The 22,328-nt window shown below is 35.8% G+C and overlaps 1 protein-coding gene across 5 annotated transcripts in view; it reads left to right on the top strand.

Moving 5' to 3' along the window:
• Window positions 1-22,328, top strand: part of EPS15 (epidermal growth factor receptor pathway substrate 15) — a 133,270-nt gene that overhangs the window by 104,357 nt on the left and 6,585 nt on the right. For all 5 annotated transcript variants that reach the window (XM_087865868.1, XM_045799567.2, XM_087865870.1 and 2 more), the window contains 5 exons: window positions 182-217; window positions 1,121-1,257; window positions 5,485-5,554; window positions 20,291-20,367; window positions 21,710-21,872. In XM_087865868.1, coding sequence (XP_087721994.1) covers window positions 182-217; window positions 1,121-1,257; window positions 5,485-5,554; window positions 20,291-20,367; window positions 21,710-21,872 — 483 coding nt within the window. The remainder of the gene's footprint in view (window positions 1-181; window positions 218-1,120; window positions 1,258-5,484; window positions 5,555-20,290; window positions 20,368-21,709; window positions 21,873-22,328) is intronic.

The raw sequence follows: 22,328 nt of genomic DNA, 5'->3' as shown, positions 1-22,328 counted from the left end.
TCTTTATTATTTTAAATGTTTCCTAAAGATGCATGGCATTTAGTGTTTTATCTACTTTGAGGTAGAGCTAATGAAACAGACTTCACTTTAAGAAACTTTGCTTCTGTTTAAAGTTACTTTTAAGTAATGGTGTCACAACAGTAAATATTGTTATTGTGACTTCTTATTTATTTTACCACAGGTGATCCTTTCAAGGATGATCCTTTTGGAAAAATTGGTACGTATATCATTGAGGTCCAACTTAGCTGTAATTTAATTCTGCTTAATTATAAACTTATGTTGTATTTAGAAATGAGAGATCAAAGTAAGGTAGTTATAGGAAGTGGACTTCCTGTTTATTCAGTTTTTAAACTGATATAAGGCCCCACTAAAATGTTGTATGTGCCTGGCATTGTCAGAGAGAAAGTGGTAGACTCTTGTGAATTTGGTTAATGAACCGTTTGCTTTATTATTTTTTTAAATGACATTAGTGTTTATATTTTGATACTTTTAGTAGTATTTAGACTGATTTCTCCTTGTTAGCCAAGGATTAGATGAGTATAGCTATCTATGCTACTACAGTGTTTAGAATTTAGAACATTTTGTTTTCCTAAGATTACAGCATATGAAAGGGAGAAAAGGAAACATCTTAAAGAATTACTAAATGTCAGGCTTTATAAGATATTCTTTCCCTGGGATTTTACATTAGAATAAAGCAAATCTTGTGCACCATTTGTTATGCTTCCCAAATGTGTTCCAAATAAGTTTATTAGGTGAAAGACTATCTTTTAACAAAATCACAAAGGAATGTGTGATTCCTCATCCCCTAAAATTAGAATCACCAGCTTAGAGGAATTATTTAAACCTAGCATACAAGTAATCTTTGTGTAATAAGTATTGGAATTATTGATTTGCTTTGGGTGAATGATGAGCAAGTAGGAAGAAGAATATTAATTAAAGCTATTTTAGGTGCAACTGTCTATATTTTTTTATGATCAATAATCCTAACGCCAAGTACCTAATTATTGATTCTGCAGAAGTTCAAAATGTCTTCTAATTAAGGCAGTTATCATACCTTCGGGTGATAGGAAATTTAGTGTAGTCGTTTTTAGTCTTTCATATATGTGCTGTATTTTCTTAGATCCATTTGGAGGTGATCCTTTCAAAGGTTCAGATCCATTTGCATCTGACTGTTTCTTCAAGCAGTCTTCTGCTGACCCTTTTGCCACTTCAAGTACTGACCCTTTCAGTGCAGCCAGCAATAGCAGTAATACATCGGTAAGTGGGAGGGTTAAAAACTGTTAAATGGATAACAAACATCCTGAGTGAGTTTCTTGAAATATACAATGATGAAAGGGTCCTCTTTTAGATTACTTCTGATGGGCTATGTAAAAATGTCAGTCTCATCCAGTCCATCTAGTTTTTGGTTCAGACTGGCATTTACAGCTTTATCACCCCCTATAATTGGCTGGAATAACTTATTTCATCTAAAAATCAAGTCCATCCTTAATAAGGATCAAGTATTATCCCATTGGGGATATTTAAAATAAATGATTTGAAATCCATTAACCAGTCTTAAATAAAGCTTTTCAGAAATGTGTGGTATATATTATTGAAATAATGAAAATCAACCTAAAAATAGCACTGAGTTTTAGAAAGATAAAATCATTTATATTATAGACATACTTTATATATATTTTATAACACATGTTGGTCTTGTGGAGAAATACAAATTCCTACTAAATGTCAGACCCTCTTCTGTAATCTTCACAACCTTGCAAAGTAGGTGTTGGTAGCCCTATTTTAACAATAAGGACACTGGGACTGGGAAGTAACCAAGGTCATACAGCTAAGTGCTTTATCATCTGGAGGCGTGAAAAAGAAAATATATTATGGATAGTTAAGCATACCCAAAATAGAGTAATATAATGAAATATTTTAAGAAACCTCCATGTAGGGACGCCTGGGTGGCTCAGTTGGTTAAGCGACTGCCTTCAGCTCAGGTCATGATCCTGGGGTCCTGGGATTGAGTCCCACATCGGGCTCCCTGCGTGGGCGCTCTCTCTCTCTCAGACAAATAAATAAATAAAAACTTAAAAAAAAAAAAAGAAAGAAACCTTCATGTATCCATTACCCAACTTCAATAATTATGAATGGTTTTGGAATGGTTTTGTTTGTTTTTATTTTTAATTTGGAGGCTTATTTTTTTAAGCAGCATGTTTCACCCAGGAAAGAAAATGGATTGACGGGCATTTGAAGCAAAAATTTTGTCCTTTAATTCTCTTAGATTAAGAATACTCCCTTAGAAGAGTAATTGATTCTTTTAAAGTAAATAGATTCTGATATTCTTTAATTGCTTTCTTACTGTACTCAGTAAAGAGCAATTTGGCCAACAACTGGTATTTTCCATTGATGTAAAAGTGAGCAAGTGCCTCCGTAACTGAATATTTGTGGTTTCCACAGGCTACTGGATACTGTGTTTTCCTATAACAGTTAGTTTGCAGTGTGGACCCATTTGCTAAATTCTTCTAAAATTGGCTGCAACCTGAATTTTTTCCCTCTTACCTTATTCTAGTCTCTTATTCTCCACTCTTATCAGTAAAGAGCAAGAAAACCAAAGCAGCTCTTCCTAAATTAAAAATAAAACAAGTTTCTCCTGTTCCTCTCGCCTGATGAAAATTTTCCACCATTTGTTCTATTTACTCTTTCCCTTTCCTCCCAAGTTTGTGAAAGCAATATTGCCCTTGCTGACTGCTCTTGATTTCTCCATAAAAAGCAAAGCAAAGAACCAAATTGGCAATATAATAATAGCTTTTTTTTACCTCATCTCTTCCATGGACCAGGCATGGTGCTAAGCTCTGTTCATGTATTACCCATTTAATCTTCACACTATTCCTATGAAGCTCATGTTACCACCCTCATTTTTAAGATAAAGTAAATGAGGCTTTAAAAGGTTAAGTGATAGTAAGTTAGTAAGTGGTAGAACTGAATTCAAACCTTGTTCTATCTGACCAAAATCTAAGGTCTTCACCCCTATAGTCCAAGATTTAAACTTAATTCTTCCTAGCTACAGAGCCCTTGTGTTTTGTGATCTTCCTTCTTTTCAAGCAGGCCTTTGATTATGTTTCTAGGTCTGAACCTCTCCCCCAAAGGTCTTTCCTATTCCCTCAAGGCTAGTCTCTGCTCTCAGAGGGACATAATTTTAAGCAGCAAAGCAAAACAAAACAACTGCCATTTCTTACTCTCCTAGCTAGTGTATGGTAGCATTGTGCTGGTACTAAGTCATACAGTCAAAGTGGGAGGCAGATTACTGATACAGAAGAGAGAATTTCAGTGATAAATTTGGTGACCCTGTAGGAAGATTTTGGAACATTAATTCTGTAAAATACCATCTGAATTGTAGTTATGAAAATTACTTGTGTGTACTAAATTGCCTAATTATCAAACTGAACATAACATAGAGTTTAATGGCCTCTTATTCCTTCATAGGCCAGGCATTCCATCCTGTTCCCTTTGCTGTCTCAATGGTCTTTTAGGTGGTAGCACAGTGTATTATGAGGAAGGAATAGAAATTAAACCTGACACTCATGTAGGCCTGCTTTTTCTGTTTCTCTCTGTGATGGCAAATAACCCTTTGTTAAAAATCAAGCCTGTTAGGTTGTTTTTCCTCTGAAAGTCAAGAGAGGAAGGAATAATAGGTGGTGACTTATGTCCGTGACTATCTCTCACATTGGTATTTTGACTATTATATTAAGAGCCATGCAAAGTTACCTGGCTATACAGACCACCTTAATGTTTTTCTTTGGTTGCTCTTTATTTATTCAGCAGATATAATCAGAATATAAGGCATTATGCTAGTTTTATAGTAATATCATTGGCATCAGTTAAAATAAGTACTATCATTTTCAGTTCTAAAAACTTCATTAGTATTAATTACTTCTTTCTGATAGTAGTTTAATTGGGTTCTCTCGCCTTTTTTTTTTTTAAAGATTTTATTTATTTATTTTAGACCGAGAACTAGAGAGAGAACACAAGCTGGGGGGCGGGGTGAGGGGCAGAGGGAGAAGCAGGCTCCCCACTGAGCAAGGAGCCCAACGTGGGGCTTTATCCCAAGACCTTGGGATCATGACCTGAGCTGAAGGCAGATGCTTAACCGACAACCACCCAGGCGTCCCTGGGTTCTCTTTTTATAAAGAGAGCATGTACTACAAACCCTGGTTAGCAATACTTTTCTCTTTTCAAATACATTAGTTTTATTTGGAAATGTATCAGTTGAGCTCTGTGATATCCTTTGGCATTCAATTGTAATAACCAATTTCTTAATGATTAGAAATAGAGATTGTAATACAGATGACATTGATAACCATGAGTCGGTGGAGGTAAATATTCCCAAACCCTTTTCATGCCCCTTTCATCTGACTGTCTGCTAAGGTTTTCATTGGCCTCTAAACAAGGGCCTGAGGCCAGAAAGAGAAGTTTCACTTTTTCCCTAGATATATAATTTGTTTGTCTATGATTAAAAACCAAAATAAGTTAGGAAAACAGTTCTGTAGCAGGAATCTCTGGCTCCTGGTAAAGTCGTCACTCTGTAGCCACTCACCTTTGCCACTTGGTCCATATTCTTACATTGCTTATTATTGAAAGTAGCAGAATCTTTTTAGCAGAGCTCCCTCCCTCCCTCTCCCCCTTTTTTCCTCCCTCTCCTTTCCCACCCCCGTCTTCCTCAGGAGTACATGTGTATGTTCCTCTGGTGGGCAGAATGCTAGAATTATTTTTAGATAACTAGAAAATAAATCTAGCATTATCTGATATTAAGTACTAGGATATTTAAGAGTTAGAATAGTGTGCATCCTAAATGCAGCATGTCATCCTGGAATAGGAGAAGGACCTTACTGGAAAAACTGGTGAAATCCAAATAAAGTATATAGTTTATAGTTTTGTACCAGTGTTAATTCCTTAGTTTTAATAGATGTACCATGATTATATGAGGTGCTAACATTAGAGGAACCTGGATGAAGGATATATGGGAACTCTCTGTAGTATCTTTACAACTGTTCCAGAAATCTAAAATTACTTCAATATAAAAAGTTAAAACAGTGTATCTATACCAGTAGCAAAATTAAGAAGAAAAGAGATTAATGCTACCAAAGTCAGGGTAATAATTACCTCTACAGTTAAGGGATGAGATTGTGTTTGGAGAGGGGCACAGGTGTTGGCAGTTTCTTGGAAGGTGATTACGTAGAAGTTCATTTGATAGTTACTTGTTAAACATTATGTGTTTCATGTACCATTTTGAATGGATAATGTATTACCCAAAAAAATTAGAAAATGATGTGTGTCATTTTAATTTAATAAGATTGCAAATCAGTAAGGGGAAACATTTATTCCTAATGCCTTGTATTTCTTAATTAAGAGTTTGTAAAGAATCTTTTCTTTGGTGTGTCCGTAAGGTTTCAGCTATAAAATACTGCCTCTCTTAGTCATGATTTTGTGTAATTTGTTTAGGTAGAAACAGTGAAGCACAATGATCCTTTTGCTCCTGGTGGAACAGTTGTTGTTGCAGCAAGTGATTCAGGTAAGGAAATAATTGATCGATTTCTTTGACCAGTAAATATTACCCTTGTCTTTAAGCTTCTTTTTCTGGTCTCCAAATATATTTGTCCTATTTACTTATATAAGGCTGTAAAATTATTGCGTAGTTATAGCCAATTGTAATCAACCAGTAATAATGATGGCAAGTGTTGGCATATCACTTTCTACTTTTCTCATCATTTATTTATCTCATTTATTATTCATGTTAAAGATCTTACTAGAGGGGAGTGGGAGATAGGCTTCCAGTTATGGAATGAATAAGTCTTGGGAATGAAAGGTACAGCGTAGGAAATCAATCAGTGGTATAAAATACCATTGTATGGGGACAGATGGTAGCTGTGCTCATGGCGAGCATAGCATAACGTATAAACTTGTCAAATCACTGTCATACACCTGAAACTAATGTAACATTATGTGTCAACTATACTTCATTTAAAAAAAAACTAGAATACTCTAGCCAATAAAACCTATAAATTTTTTTTCCTTGTTAAAAGGCAGTGTTTGGAAGTTTCAAAGTCAGCAATAACTCTTAGAGATCTTGGCCTAAACTTAAAAATTGCTTCCAGTAGGTAATGATAATAGCTTTATAAATAGTGGATAAGATCTTTTAATAATACAGAGAAAATCAAAATATTACTCTAGCATTCAGTCTTCATGCTTTATTTATGGCAGCTAATTTTCTATTTATCCTTGTAAGTAATATTTCCATTTTAAAGATCAGGAAACTGAGGCCCAGAACTTTAAGTAACTTGATCAACATTATACATTTATTAGATTAGAACCAGGTGAAGCCAAGATTCAGACCAAAGTCTGGCAGAGTCTAAAAGCTTCTGCAACTTTTTCACTATTCATTTAAAAATATAACAGACCAACTGTTGTGAAGGAGAGCAGGGAATTAGAAGGAAGTGGACTCAAACATGTAAATACCTCAAGTATCATGTTGATTCAGGATTCCCTATTTTTCCAGATGAAAATAGGGTGAGTTATTCAGTACACAAATTTGCTGATGTGACAAGTTGAGGATTATGAGCATAGAGAAAGATTAGTAGAAATGCCTTCACAATTTAGATTTCTGGTATTGGACAAATTATAACAAGATGAGATTTAGCAATATGCGTTGTTTTCAGGTGGAAATTTAACTTCCAATATGAGTAACAACAAGGAACTGAATATAAAAAGCAGATAGGTAGAAAACAAGATTTAATGTAGTGCTGATTATTGATTTAAACCAAAACTTAGAATAACAGCAAATAAGATTTCTAAATGGCTTATTGTAGTAACAGTGGTTAAATTAATATATTTTTAAAATACATGTGCTTTTTTTAGACACTCATTATTGAGCTGATGAATTAATATATAGCTAAGGATATTGTATGATTAGAAAGGATAACCTAAGAAAATAAAATGAAAAGTTAATATATTTATACAGGTAACCCTTGAACAATATGGGGATTAGGGATGCTGACCCTCCCCCCACATGCAGTTGCAAATCTGCATATAACGTTTTACTCCCCAGAACCTTTACTAACATCCTACTGTTGACTGGCAGCCTCACCAATAATGTAAACAGTCAGTTAACACATATTTTGTATGTTATATGTATTCTTACAATAAAGTAAGCTAGAGAAAACATTATTGAGCAGATCATAAGGAAAATACATTGATAGTACTGTGTTGCATTTATTGAGAAAAATCTGCATATAAGTGAATACACACACTGCAACCCCATGTTGTTCAAGGGCCAACTGTAATTAACTCTTGACTGAAATGGTAAGTGCCATGGAAGTTCATTAAAGCTGCAAAAATTTAGAGGAAAGGAGATCACCTCCATTTAGGTAAGTCATGAATGGTTTCAAAGCAGAAGGTAGCTTTTGTGGTATGCCTTGAAAGAATGAGCTAGGATTTTAGTAAGTAGATATAGAAAGAGTATATAAAGCAAAAAGAACAACATAAGCAAGGAATGAAGGCAGGGCATGTTCAAGAAAAACAGATATATATATATATATATATATATATATATTTAATTTTGTTAGTTAACATACAGTGCAATATTGGTTTCTGGAGTAGAATTTAGTGATTCACCACTTGCAAACAATACCCAGTGCTTGTCACAACAAGTGCACTCCTTAATCCCCAACCCCGTCTAGCCCATCCCCTAACTCCCCTCCCTTCATCATCAAGAGTCACTTATGTTTGTTTCCCTCTCTCCTTTTTTTCTTTTCTCCCTTCCCACATGTTCTGGGTTTTTTTTCCTTAAATTCCACATACAAGTGAAATCATAAGGTATTTGTCTGTCTCTGACTGACTTATTTCACTTGGCATAATACACTGTAGCTCTGTCCATGTCATTGCAAATGGCAAGATGTCATTATTTTTGATGGCTGAGTAATATTCTGTTGTATGTATATACCATATGTTCTCTATCCATTCATCAGTAGATGGACGTTGGACTTTCCAAGGAAAAACATATTCTGATAAAACTTATTTATGTATGGAGGAATCATGAGGTTAAGGCTAATGTGGTAGATTACAGTCTTATTGTGGGTTTCTATTGCCTTTGTTGGTCTTCTCTTTCAGTTCCAGTTCCTAACTAGTTTTCTGTTGAGTGTTAGAATAAATGCCTATAATAACCTGGGAGGGAAACAACATTTATTGTTGTTAATCATCATCATAATAGATACCATTTATTGCACTCTTGCATAGTTACAGCACTGCATGTGCTAACCATTTTCCCATACTTGGTCTCATTTTGGTGTTATGTTTATTGTACAGATAAGGAAAATCAAAACATGGAGAGATGAAACCATTTCACAAGGTTAAAAAAGAGTAATAAATGCACCCACATTCAGATGAGGTCTCTCGTTTTCCACTGCTTTGGTCATTCCTTCTGTCTTGAGACCTTTACTTATTCTTCCTCTCTCCCCCAACTCCTTTATGTTGTATTGCTCTAAGTCTTAGACTCTGGACCTCTTTTCCTCTCTATCTGTATTTCCTTAGGGATCTTATCTGATTTCCTGGCTTCACATACTGTATATATGCTGATTTAGATCTCTGGCCACATCTTTTTTCCTGCACTCTAAACTCATATATCTAACTACCTACTGATACCTCTACTTGAATATCTGACAGATAGAGCTAACACAACATGTCTAACACCAAACACCTAGTCTTCTGCTCCCAACTTGTTTCTCTTGCAGCTTGGCCCATCTCAATTCATGGTACTTTCATCATTAGTTGCCAAGACCTAAAACCTTAGAGTCATCCTTGGTTCTTCTTCTCTTACTCTACCCCTAATCTGCCAAGAAATCTTACTGGCTCTACCTTCGGATTATGTCCAGCAAAAGATATACAATGGCCTAAACCTTCCTAACAATATCCCTTATCATTATTGCCTTTACTCACTCTGTTCCAGCCATGCTGATCTTGCTGTTGTGCAAACAGCAGGCCAGTTTCTTAGGCCCTTTGCCTTTAGCTGTTCCCTATTCCTGGGATGATCTTTGTCCATAGAGCCACATGATGATCTACACTACCTTTAACAAATCTTCGCCATGTGTCACCTTGTCAGTGGGGCATATTGCGGCCATCCTATTTAACATTTACAAGACTGCTGCCTAGCTCAGCAGTCCTCCCTTACTATTCTCTACTCTCCTTTCATTATGGCTTACTGCTTTCCAGCATACTATATAAATTACTTTGTTTTTCTGTCATCTTTCTCCTCTTCATGCCACTAGATTTTAAATTCCAGGGAATTGGGATCTTTGTATTCATTGGTGTATCCCAAGAACCTTAAACCATGCCTGGGCATATAATATTACTGAATAAATGGATGAATCAGTTACTCTTCTCATAGAGCATATAGGATGGGAATGGGGGGCGGGGGACTGTTTAACAATTAATAGCGGGTATTTTTTAACATTGTGTTAAGATATACATAACATTAACTATTTTAGCTATTTTTGAGTATATAGTATTAAGTACAGTCATATTGTTGTGCAACCATCACAAATCCGGTTTATCTTTTTCTGTGTTTGTCTATACGTTTAGTGTCATTCCAAGAAAGTATAGCTAAATCCGGTGTCATCAGGGTTTTCCCCATGTTTTCTTCTTCCTAAGAGTTTTATAGCTTTAGGTCTTACATTTAGGGCTTTGATGCATTTTGAGTTAATTTTTGTATTTGTTTGTGAGGTAAGGTTAGAGTCTGACTTCATTCTTCTAGAGTGGATTTTCAGGTTTTCCAGCTCCATTTGTTGCGAGGACTTGACCTTTCCCCGTTGAGTGGTCTTGGCATCCTTGTAGAAGATCATTTGACTATATACGCAAGGGTTTATTTCTAGACTCTCTCTTCTATTCCACTGGTGTAATTGTCTGTCTTAATGCCAGTACCACACTGGTTACTGTAACTTTGTAGTAAGTTTTGAAATCAGTGAGTTTGATACCTGTAACTTTGTTATTCTTTTTCAAGATTGTTTTGGCTGTTCAGGTTCCCTTGGGATTCCATATGAATTTTAGTATGAATTTTCTATTTCTGCAAAAAAATGTCATTGAGATTTTGATAAGGATTGCTTTGAATATGTAGATTGCTTTGGTTAGTATTAACATCTTAACATTTTCCAGTCCATGAAGTGGGCTGTCTTTCCATTTAATTGTATCTTCTTTAATTTATTTCAAAATGTTTTATAGTTGCCAGCATACATGCCTTCCTTGGTTAATTCCTTAGTATTTTATTCTTTTTTGTGCTATTGTAAATGAAATTGTTATCTTAATTTCCTTTTCAGATTGTTCATTGTTAAGATATAGACATGCTACTGATTTTTGTGCATTGATTTTGTATCCTGCTACTTTGCTAAATTCATTTATTCTAAACAGGTTTTTTTGTGGAATTTTACAGTTTTCTACATGTGAGATCATGTTGTATGCAACAGAGATAATTTTACTTCTTTCTTTCCAATTTGGATGCCTTTTTTTTCCTTGCCTAGTTGCTCTGGCTAGGACTTCTGTGATGAAGTGGTGAAAGTGGGCATCCTTGTCTTTTTACTGAGTTTAGAGAAAAAAATTTCAATCTCTCACCATTGAGTAGGATGTTCTCTGTTGGCTTTTCATATATGGCCTTTACTATGTTGAAGTAGTTTCTTCTTTTTTCTAGTTTGCCAAATGTTTTTATCATAAAAAATATGTTGAATTTTGTCAGGTGCTTTTTCTGCATCAATTAAGAGGATCATGTGGGTTTTTTTCCTTTATTCTGTTAATGGGATGTATTATATTGATTGATTTTCATACGATGAACCATCCTTACATACAAATGAGAATCTGTATCTTCCTAGTCTGCCATTTATTTTACGTCTTGATTTGAATGAGAATCTTACAACCAAAAACTTTTTTTAAAAAGATTTGTTTATTTGAGAGAGAGGAAGTGTTCATGTGCATGCACGAGTGGGGGGAGGGGCAGAGGGAGAGAATCTTCAAGCAGACTTCCCACGGAGCGCAGAGTCCCATGTGGGGCTCAGTCTCACAACCCTGAGATCATGACCTGAACCAAAACCAAGAGTCAGTCACTCAACCAACTGAGCCACCCAGGCACCCCCCCAAAAACTCTTTTGAGTTGGTTGGGCTACATATTAGTTGTGTCTTGGGCCGAGTTACACAGACCTTCCACAGACTCAGAAATACCAGAGGTCTGAACTTTCTTTTTCTTTTTTTTTTAAGCCACACACATAAGGTCATCCAGACTTCATTTTTGCATTTTCCTCATTTAATCTTTACAGTGGTTATAGAGACGGGTGCTATTCGTTCTCATTTTAAGGATGAGGAAAATGCCTTATCTTCTCATCCAATCCTGACAATATAAAAATGGTAGTAAGGTGATGCCACAGATTTTTTTTTCTGTCAAATTTAACATTGCTGCCTTTGTTAGAGCTGGAAAGAATCTTACACGTGCTATGAGCCTGAGTTTTGGTATTATTTTTCACAAAACTAGCTTCCAGAGAGGTCTTTAGAGAGTTGGCAAATTATTGTTTCATATTTTTTAAGTGTCTTTGAATTTTTAAAGACTGCAATTTAATTAAATATATGCATTCATAAATATTACAAACCATATCAACATTGTAGTGCATTGGTGCTTTAAAGTACTGTCAGGTTAAGTGGTTTTTGTGCAGACCTCTGGATAAAAATTACTTTAAACTATTCAGATTGCAAGACTCTTGTTTAAAAATGTATTTAACTACTTCCTTGGGTGAATTGTTTTTCAAATAGAGCAACCAAAACCAACTGCAGAAATAAGTTCAGCTCCTGACTTTAAACATTTATGTCAGTCAAAATTGCTTCTTTGTTTTCACTGTCACTGTGATAAGTAAATGATATAAATTTGAACTTAAAATGATTTTAGAGTTGGGGTGCCTCGGTGGCTCAGTCATTTGGGCAGCTGACTCTTGGTTTCAGATCAGGTTATGATCTCAGGGTCCTGGGATCAAGCCCTGTGTTGGGCTCCACGTTCAACAGGGAGTCTGCTTGAGGATCCTCTCTATCCCTCTCCCTTTGCCCCTCTCCCCAGCTCTCTCTCTTTCAAATAAATAAATAGATCTTAAAATGATTTTAGAGTTAATTTTTTAAATCCCATTTATTTATTTCATATATTGGAATTTTATTTCAGATTTGAAAACTGTTATCAAGCCTGATTTCCTAATATATGAAAGGAAAAGCTAAGCCCCAGAGCCACTTATCTGTTTGCTTCTCAATCCATACCCATTGATTTTCCTCTGTATTATCCTGCCTCTTTATTTATCTACTATGTAAGTGAAAAAAAAAAGAAAAAGAAATCCTTGGGAACCCAAAATTCAATAAAGGGTACTGGGAGCATAGGGAATATAATCAGATGAAAAATGTTAAAAAATTAAAGCATTTTAGTAAGAAACTTGTAGTAGATCCATGAAAGACTCTTGGGGGTTGGTGGAGATAATTCCAGACTTCTGTGCTCTTCTTTCAACAACAACAAAAATAATTAGGAAAGAAGTGGGTTATTTGAAACAACCATAAGCAGTAACTTTGGAAATCATCAAATATAGTAGCTTCTTGGTCTGAGGACCTCTTTACACTTTTAAAAATTAATGAAGACCCTCAAAGGACTTTTTTTATATGGGTTATATCTACCAGTATTTACCATATTAGGAATTGATACTGAGAAACTAAAAAATTTTTAATTAATTTAAAAGCAATGATAATAAACCCATTACATAAATACCATATTTCTTTAAGAAAAATAACTCCAAACAAACAAAAAAAAATTGTGACAAGAGTAGCATTGTTCATACATTTTTGCAAAGCTCTTTTAAATGTGTGCCTTAGCAGAAGACAGCTGGATTCTCATATCTACTTCTGCATTCAGTCTGCTGCACTGTATTGTTTTGCTTGAAGAATGTGAAATGAAAAAGATCTGCTCTCACGCAGATAAGTAGCTGGAAAAAGGAGGGATATTTCAATAACCTTTTTAGGTAATTGTGGATATTCTTCTTTGATACTATACCAAATTTCACATATTTTTGCTTTTTTTTTTTTAAGATTTTATTTATTTATTTGACAGAGAGAGATAGCGAGAGAGGGAACACAAGCAGGGGGGGGTAGGAGAGGGAGAAGCAGGCTCCCCACTGAGCAGGGAGCCCAAGCAGGGGCTCGATCCCAGGACCCTGGGATCATGACCTGAGCCAAAGGCAGACGCTTAACAACTGAGCACCCAGGTGCCCCATATTTTAGTTTCTTTAAAGTTAGTTGCAGTGTGGTACTTGAAACCATATCAGTGACCTTTTCATGCTCTATTACATTAAAATCCATTGGTTTTTCTAGCACTTTGAATGAATTTTTTACCTATGTATGATTTTATAACTTGCCTTGATTATTTGGGAAATATTGGTTCACTGAGTTATGCATATCTTCCAAATGCTGACACGTTTCATTGTAAATACTTTTAAAATTATATTTATTAATATCACCATCTATCTTATCAGAGTCTTTAAGTATTGGTATAATGTTAAGATTATGGGGCAGATACAGCTTTCCAAGATTCTAATTTTTACTTGAAAGCTTGAATTTTTATCACCTGCAACAAATACTATCAGTTGTTTTCCTGAAGGTAACAGCCTCACTGTTTGTTGTGGAGGAAATGTTGCCAGATATCCAAATCTGAATAACCGTTGTTTATCTGTTATTTCTTTCAAGTAAAAAGGGCATTCTATGAAAAAAGCCGCTAGTTCAGCTTGTTTCGCGCACCATCATGCAAATGCTTTTCCTCCAGATAATTATCAATACTTTGCTACTCAGCAGAGGTGCTTTGTGTGTATTTCCCATTTTGTTACTCAGAATTGTAAAAAGATATGTACCTAAAGGTGCCTAGGTGGCTCAGTCAGTTAAGCATTCAGCTGTTGGTTTCGGCTCAGATTGTGATCCTCAGGGTCATGAAATCGAGCCCTGAGTTGCGCTCCACGCTCAGCGCAATCTGCTTGACATTCTCTCTCCCTCTCCTTCTGCTCTTCCCATTTGGATTCTCTCTCTCTCTCTCTCAAGTAAATAAATCTTAAAAAAAAAAAAAAAGATGTGTATCTGAGGATCATGATTTATTAAAACTAATAATTTTTATCAATTCATCAAGGACAGACATTTTTAAGCACGAATGGTCTTTTTTACCCCCTGTTAGTTTGTGATGATGAAAAATACACTGGTTACCAGCCCATTTGGTGCTACTGCCTTGATTCTCAGACACTAGCAGTTTTATCTACATTGTTGCAAATATCAACACGTTAAGAAATATAAAGAACATCTTAATATTCTGAAAATAGTTTTGACCTTACAGATCTCCCGAAAGAGGTCTTGGGGACCTCTGGGGTCCGTGGACCACACCTTGAGAACTTCTGATCTAATATGAACTAGAAGATTTTTCCTGTTGCCCTGGTCTCTGTTCCCTCAGGACAGCTTGCTCCCAGGAGGTATCTGGGACAGATTATCTCCTTTTATTCAGAACAGGAGCAAGAGAATAATCTCAGTGTCCTGGAGAAAAAACTGACAAGTGGAGGCTATCTATTTAGTTATGTATTCGCCTAGTGCTTCTGCTCTTCTCACGTACACACTTTTTATGGTGGTGATGTCCAGTTCTTTCCTTCAACTACAGCCTGTTTCCTAATGACTCCTAGATTTAGTCTTTCAGTGTTGAACTCTCCCCTGAACCTCCAGTACCTTCAAGATCCTTGCTGGATATTTCCCCTTAGGTGCCAAGCTCAACAGTGCTTAAAATTGAAATAATCATCTTTTCCAATTAATCTCTCCTTTAAATAAAGTATTAGTATTTCTACTTTCTATATTAATGACATTATTAGCCAGTCATCTTAAACTTCTCCACCATTCCTCACCTCCAGTAGATTGCCAAGTCCTATTGTTTTACCCCCAAATAGACCCTGATTATTCTTCCTTATACTCAGTTTTGTTTGGACCCTCATTTGATTTTATCTGGACTGTGATACTAAATTGCCTTCATTCTCTTTACCTGCCAATCTGTCATCTACATGACTGCTAGAATTGTATTTCTTAACATTTGATCATATTACTAACCACAAATCTAAGTCGCTAGCCCTATGTTCCACACATATGTGTGTATAATTTTTTTATTTATGTATTATTTATATTAGTTAATATAATGTTTAATATTTTATCTATATTATATTTATATGTATATATATATTTAATGGTCTTTTACTTAATGTGTCATATGTGTATGTCTGAAAGTAAAGTTGTCTACCTTATGAAATAGAAAACAGTACTAAACATCTTCTGGACATCCCATCCCTGTTAATAGTATTACCGTCTACTCAGTTGGCCAACCAGAGATTTGGGAGTCCTTCTAAGTTATATTCCTGGTTTCCCACCCCAGACCTTCAGGGACATAGCAGAGTCTCATCAGTTGAATGCTGAAGAAATGAATAAATGATTTGTCTCATATCTGCTACATTATCAAAAGATTTTGAATTGAATGGAAGCATAAACAATCTAGAGAGGGGTTGTCATCATTAAGACATGGGTGCTTGAAGCCAACAGCCTGAACTTAGATAAAATTGCTAATTCCTTAGGTTTTCTTAGTCTCCGTTTCTTAAACAATGAAATGAGGTTAATAATTATACTTCATGGGTTTGTTGGGTAGATTAAATGAGATAATGTGTGTTAAAGTATTTATTGTGGTACCTTTCACAGTAAATGATAGCTGCTATTACTGTTATTACTACTACTTTTTAGTTTAATGGTTTCTAAATCCTGACTAATGTTACTTGTAATATACCCTTTGTTAGTTCCAAGTCAAATAGGGATGAGAGAGAGAAGGAGAATGAAAATTGTTGCCAACTCTCTTTTCCTGGAAAGGATTCTTTCCAGTCTAAGATTTTTTTCTCTTTAGTTTTTAAATCCTTTTGTTTGTGAAATGAAAGATGGACTTTTTTTTTTTTTAGTTCTTTTTAAGTTAACCAAATCTGTGTATGTTATTGTTGTCTGTATGTATGTTGGTTTTTAATGTATTTATTTAGTTTACTAAAAATAAAATCCCAACATCTGGAAACCACTGAGACTCAGAGAGGTGGCATTACACACCCAAGGTCACAAACAGGACTTATGCCTTCTTTACTGACACTCCTATATCCCTCTTCTTTTTCATCAAGAAATAAAGTGTTTAGCCAGAAAAAAGAAAAGATTAATCCCACAGAACAGGAAAAATACAAGCTTTCAAAATAAACTAAAAACCTAAGGGTAAAGTTTTGTTCTTAAAAATTAAATGATAAATGACTCCTACTTCTAAAATTTAGTGATTATGATAGCACTAAAAGGACATCAGATATTTTTAATCTTTTGACTCACGGTGGGGTCTTTTTAGCATTTACTCCTTGTGAGTAGACATGTTGCACACTAAAAGAATACTAAAGAAAGCAAATGCAGGTTACTTAGTTTCTACATATACTTTATTTTGTCTTGTGAAAGTTCTTTTTCCACTTCATTATAGATGAGATTAGTTCTGGTGTCAGAAGACTTTTTGCATGGAATATTTTACTAACTCCTAACTGAGGAAATGCAGAATCTTTCCAACTCTTAATTAAAGCTTTATAACATCCTGAGGATTTAGAGGGGAACTTGTGGTCTCCCCAGAGCATCTTTGACTCTACAGGTAGTAAAATGCCAAGTAGGTCTTCATTTTTACAGACAGTGACTCAGGCTAAGCATGCAGATGTTCATATGTTTTATTATTCTTAGCCTCAGCCTTCTTTCATGTTTTTTCTCTAATTTTCTCTGTTTCCGCAAATCACAGGCCATGACTATCTCTTCAAGGCCACTTACGTTTTCCATGGAAAAATATGTGTGCATGAGCACGTGTGTATTTGTATATTTGTGTATAGTGTGTATGTGTCTCTCTCTTCTCCCACCTTCTTCTGTCCGCAGTAAAAGAAAGTAAAACCCTTTTGGAAAGTCTTCTTGGCCTCTTTCACATAAACCTAGCTGTTGCTTTTCTTTTACTCTCTTTGAACTTTAATACTTATTGTGTAGCAGTTGTATACATATTTCCTTGAAGGTAGGTGTTGTGTCTTATTCTCCTCCAAATCCCGAGTACCTAGCCTTGATGCTTAGTAAATGTGAGTGGATGAGTGGGTCATTGAGTGAGTGAGTGATTTGGAGACTAGCTTGAGAAAATGGATTCTTTATTAATGACCAACACCTCAGATTATTCATGAGTATCTCTTAAAAGTTTTCTATGAGTTTAAACTGAATTATCTGATGGCTTGTGAATGGGTTACAGAGAAAAAAATTTTCTTCCTTTTCCCAGGATTCTCTGGTTAGATACCTGTTCTTGGTTATTATTTGTGAGCCTTAAAACTAGTTTCTCTTATTCCCTGTTGGTCAGCTGGCTATGCTAAGAAGTATTATGATATCTGTTTGGAAGAGCCTTAATAAGTAGACAGTTTCTGTCCCCCTTTTCTCTCAGTATTTTCAGTGAATATGAACATCTCCTATTCACCAGACCTTTTTCTAGGCCTCGAAGGTACAGTAGTGAACAAAGTGAATTCTCGTCTTTATAGGGTTTATATGGGAGGGATAGGCAATATACAAATATGTAGTATGTCAAGTACTGATGAATGCTATGAATTAAATTGGGGTAAGGGGGTAAAAAGTGATAAGCCTAGGGGCGCCTGGGTAGCGCAGTCGTTGAGCGTCTGCCTTTGGCTCAGGGCGTGGTCCCGGCGTTCCGGGATCGAGTCCCACATCGAGCTCCTCCACTGGGAGCCTGCTTCTTCCTCTCCCACTCCCCCTGCTGTGTTCCCTCTCTCGCTGGCTGTCTGTCACATAAATAAATAAAATCTTTAAAAAAAAAAAAAAGTGATAAGCCTAAAATGTAGCTTTAAAGGAAGAAAATACCAGGAAAAAAGCTGTTAAAGAAGCATGCTAAAATAATTGATAAGGGTTATTTCTGATAATGAAATTATAGATGTTTCTTAAATTATGCTTTTATGTAGTTTTCCAAAGTGTTCATTGCCTTTATTCTTGGGAAGAGGGTGCCCGTGAGATCACATTTGCATTTAAAGCCTCATTTTGATGGTCATAGCTCCTCTGTGATCAAGAGGAAGAAAGCCACCTACTGATTCCTCTCTGAATATTTCTGGGAATCCTCAGCACGTAGTCCGGAAAAGTTCATACTCAGTCCTTCCAGTCTCTGGACAGGCCTCTACTTCATATCAGTCATGATCAATATCTGAGGAGGTTGTTGCCAAAGTCTTAATTCCCCAATTTGGGCAAAAGTGCTTTGTCATTCATCCAGGACACATTCCCCAGTGTTTGGACCGATGCTGAGTAGGTCGTCTATTCTGATGAAGAAAGTGTAGAAAAACTCTAGTAAAACTACAAGTAGCATATTCTTTATACACAAACGTCATGTATTTTACTAATGTCTTTCACAGTATATACTTCACAATATTTCAGTCAAACTTAACCTAACTCAACACTATTGCCATGAGTGTTATGACTTCTTGTAAAAGCTGTGGCAAAGAAAAAGCATGAAGCAGATTTTTAATTCCCTCCAGTGAAAGGAGCCAACTCTTTTTCCTTCGCCCCCTTTCTACCAGTCAGGACATCACCTGCACCCTGGTTGTGCCTCAGCTGCTGTGGCATCAGGAATTACAAGGCGCAGAGAAGGAGGGAGAAAGAAAAGTCTAAAACAACACCCATGACTAGGCTGGGCCCCAGGCTGTGGGACTTAGATATGTAGTTATAAAAAAGCATCTTTTATGGCCAAAGCTGTAGAATTTCCTGTAACTCTGGACTATGAACATCCTCTTTGGGCTCAGAGTTGTTGATCTATCTCTAAAGGACTAATTTTCTTTATGCTTCTTCCCATCGTCTTTACCTGCCTCCTCCACCTCATGACTGTCTTGATGACAAAGCAAGCAAAAGTAATATATACCTTCTTGCCCCTCTTCAGTTAATGTCCACGGTATACTGATTTTCAGAGGTAAAGGCACACTTTACACATTTAAATGGCTATGTGGGCACACTTTTGTTTTAAAACCGATTTGATGTAAAGATGAAGATTTGAGGGAGAACACAGAAGAATTTTCAGTCTCTTTGCTCTTTCTTGCCCTGTCTCTTGCAATTCTCTTTCCCTTCCTTCCTTTGTTTCTATTTTCTTATATCAAGTAACAATTCCTATAAACATTCTTTGGCTTTATTGGTAGCCTTTTTGCCTGAATAGGTAAAACATATCTCAAAGTAGATCCGTTCATTCCAGCCAGAAATGTTAATCCATTTGGTAAGTGCAGTGTGATGGAACAGATAACTTCTCATGCCTGGGATCACGTTAAATAATTACTTTTGCAATTACTGTTCCCTCTGCCTGGCATATCTTTATCTTTCCCACCTCCATCTATTCCTTATTTAAAAGACCTACCTCAAATGTAATAGTTTCTTTGATACTTTTTCTGATTCTCCCTGTTAGTGACTCCTACTACAGGGTTTTCCTACCTAATAGCTCATTTAAGATTGTTTTATTATTGTTTTTTATGTCTCTCATTAGACTGTGAGATTTTGGGGGTAGGAACTGTATTTTCTAATTTTCTTAGATCTGATATTCAAGAACTGTTTTTGACCGTTCTTCTTGGATAAGCCTTATTCACTGTTTTTAAGGACTTTACAATCTAATAATGGTGATATATCAATCACAGATAACCATAGTACAAACTAGAATGCAGTCACTACCACAGAGAAGAAAGAAATCACTTCTTGCCGTGGGAAGTAGAGGTTTTCCCAGGCTTAGGGGATGAGGTGACATTCACAATACACCCTGAAGGATAAGTGTGAAATGGGGAATTAATGAAATCCAGCTTCTCTTACTTCCTGATGGCTTTATTAGAAATAGTTTCAGTGCATGAGAACTATATTATTTGACATATATTCCAAAGCCTTTAACCTAGAGTTAGTTTTCTTGTTTTCGATCTGAAATAATTCATCAGTTGATTTATACAAAAGAATGTATTGTGTGTGTATGGGGGGGTAGGTATCAATGTCTTCACTATCTTCATGGATTTAAGTAGTAAATTCAGGAACTGATATTTAGGATTAGATTTTTTTCATCTGTCTAAATGTAACCAACCAAAAAAGGACGTGAAATTTTGATGTATTTCTGTCCTGTTGTATTGATTTTCTTTATTCATTTTAGCCACAGATCCCTTTGCTTCTGTTTTTGGAAGTGAATCATTTGAAGATGGATTTGCTGACTTCAGCACATTGTCAAAGGTAATCTGCAGTGACTAGTGGGAAGGTGAAATATACTCTGTTTCCACCAGTGGAGCAGTTCTTCCTTCCAATTATGTAACCCTCTCATAGACATCTCAACTTGATTTCAGTGTTGATTTCAGATAGGAATGATAGATAAGATATAATTAAAGTAGACATATTTCTATACATAAAGACTATGGTGATGGTACAGGTAATTATAATTTCCTACTGACAGGTTAGCTCAACAACTTCATTTTAAGAGTCTTCTGCCTGTTTAAACATATTTCTTCCAGTTGAACTAATATATCTCTTGAATTTACCTGTTGACTGGGTCAATAGATGTAAAATTTGGGCATTCATGCCATCTTCTCTGCATTGATTACTTCATTCTATGTTCTGAGGCTGTTAGGGTTAGTATTAAAATAATTAATACACATAGTCAAGCTCTATATGTCCACTATCTATTTTCCAGTGTAGCTGTAGGATTGATTCAGGCCAAAAGAGTAAAATTAAAGTATATGTGAAATTGTCAGTATCATCGGTTCTCAGATGGATGTTATTTCCCCCTCCACCCTCGCCCTCAATTATTTGGCATTGTCTAAAGACATTTTTGGTTGTCACAACTGGGAAGGAGGACTATTCTTATCTAGTAGCTAGAGACCAGGGGTGCTGTTAAACGTCTTACAACACAGTATCCAACTCCCCACAACACAGAATTACGTCCCGCCCACAATGTAAGTAGTACTGTAGAGAAGCGCTGGCCTAAAGAGATCTAAAACCATAATGTCTGATTCATTATAAAAAAGTGAATCTTCCATTATTAGAAAGGCAGAGTCTTCAGACCCACATTAAGACTTGTTGTTCCATGGGATTAGCTTGCTTTTAAAAATTGACTTTCATGTTGTCTTTAATGTTTTTCAAGATGCCATTTTCTTTGTCGTTAGTATTAAATCTTTCCTATATTTAGGTGCATTGGGAAGTGTGGAATCAGTATTTTTTTTCTTTATCATTTGGATCAGATATTCATTTGAGGAAAAATATATAGTCCCTTTAAAATGGACCTCAGGTGGTTTTGTATTGGCTGAAGCTTGGAAAACTTTTAATCCAGAGTTGGCTTGTTTTGGTATGATCTGTTGCTTTTCATAAGTACTGATGTTATAATCACTACTCACATAGAACAGTTTTTTTAAAAATTTCTCCCTTTTGGCCCCAAATACAAAGGTTAACATGTCAGTGCTCTCAGAATTGAAATAAATAAAACTGCATAATACTGAAGATCATTTTTCTAAATGTTACACCATATATACTTTGGTTGGTATAATTTATATAACCATGTGTACACATCTCTTTTCAAACAAAGGTCAACAACGAAGATCCTTTTAGTTCAGCCACATCGAGCTCTGTCAACAATGTGGTCATTAAAAAAAATGTGCTTGAGGAAACATCAGTCAAAAGTGAAGATGTACCCCCAGCACTGCCACCAAAGATTGGAACTCCAACAAGACCCTGCCCACCACCACCTGGTATGAGAGCTGGTATCTTTCCTAATCAGCTGAGATGCTTTTTCTCTTTCTGAAAAATATTGTTGTGAGCCTAATAGACTTAAATAATAAAGGGTTTTAAACAAAACAAGTCAAAAAACATGGCAGCAGCCTGGTACTGTCGTCTGTTCATACCTCAGTACAGAATGACAGACATGTGCCTAAAAGGCCAGCATGTGTAATGTGAACCACTTTTCTGGCGAGAGCTCATTTCTTTTTAAATCATTTTAGAGAGGCAGTAAATGGAAGGAGGACAGTATTAGTGAAATGGCTTGCTTTCTGGAAATTCACTGATTACCATTTACACAAACAGTTTCCGTCACTTTGGTGCTTTAACTAAATTTCTGTAAGAAAAGATTAATTTGAAGTCCCGTTCTTTTCCTGACCAAACTGAAGTCTTCCTTAAATCCTTTAATGTGAAAATATATGGCCTTTTTG

The sequence above is a fragment of the Ursus americanus genome, chromosome 12 (assembly GCF_024610735.1).
Source record: "Ursus americanus isolate L20-20 chromosome 12, mUrsAme1.1.p, whole genome shotgun sequence".
Taxonomy (NCBI): domain Eukaryota; kingdom Metazoa; phylum Chordata; class Mammalia; order Carnivora; family Ursidae; genus Ursus; species Ursus americanus.
Note: the sequence above shows the minus strand (reverse complement) of the source record. Positions and strands in the feature narration are given on the sequence as shown.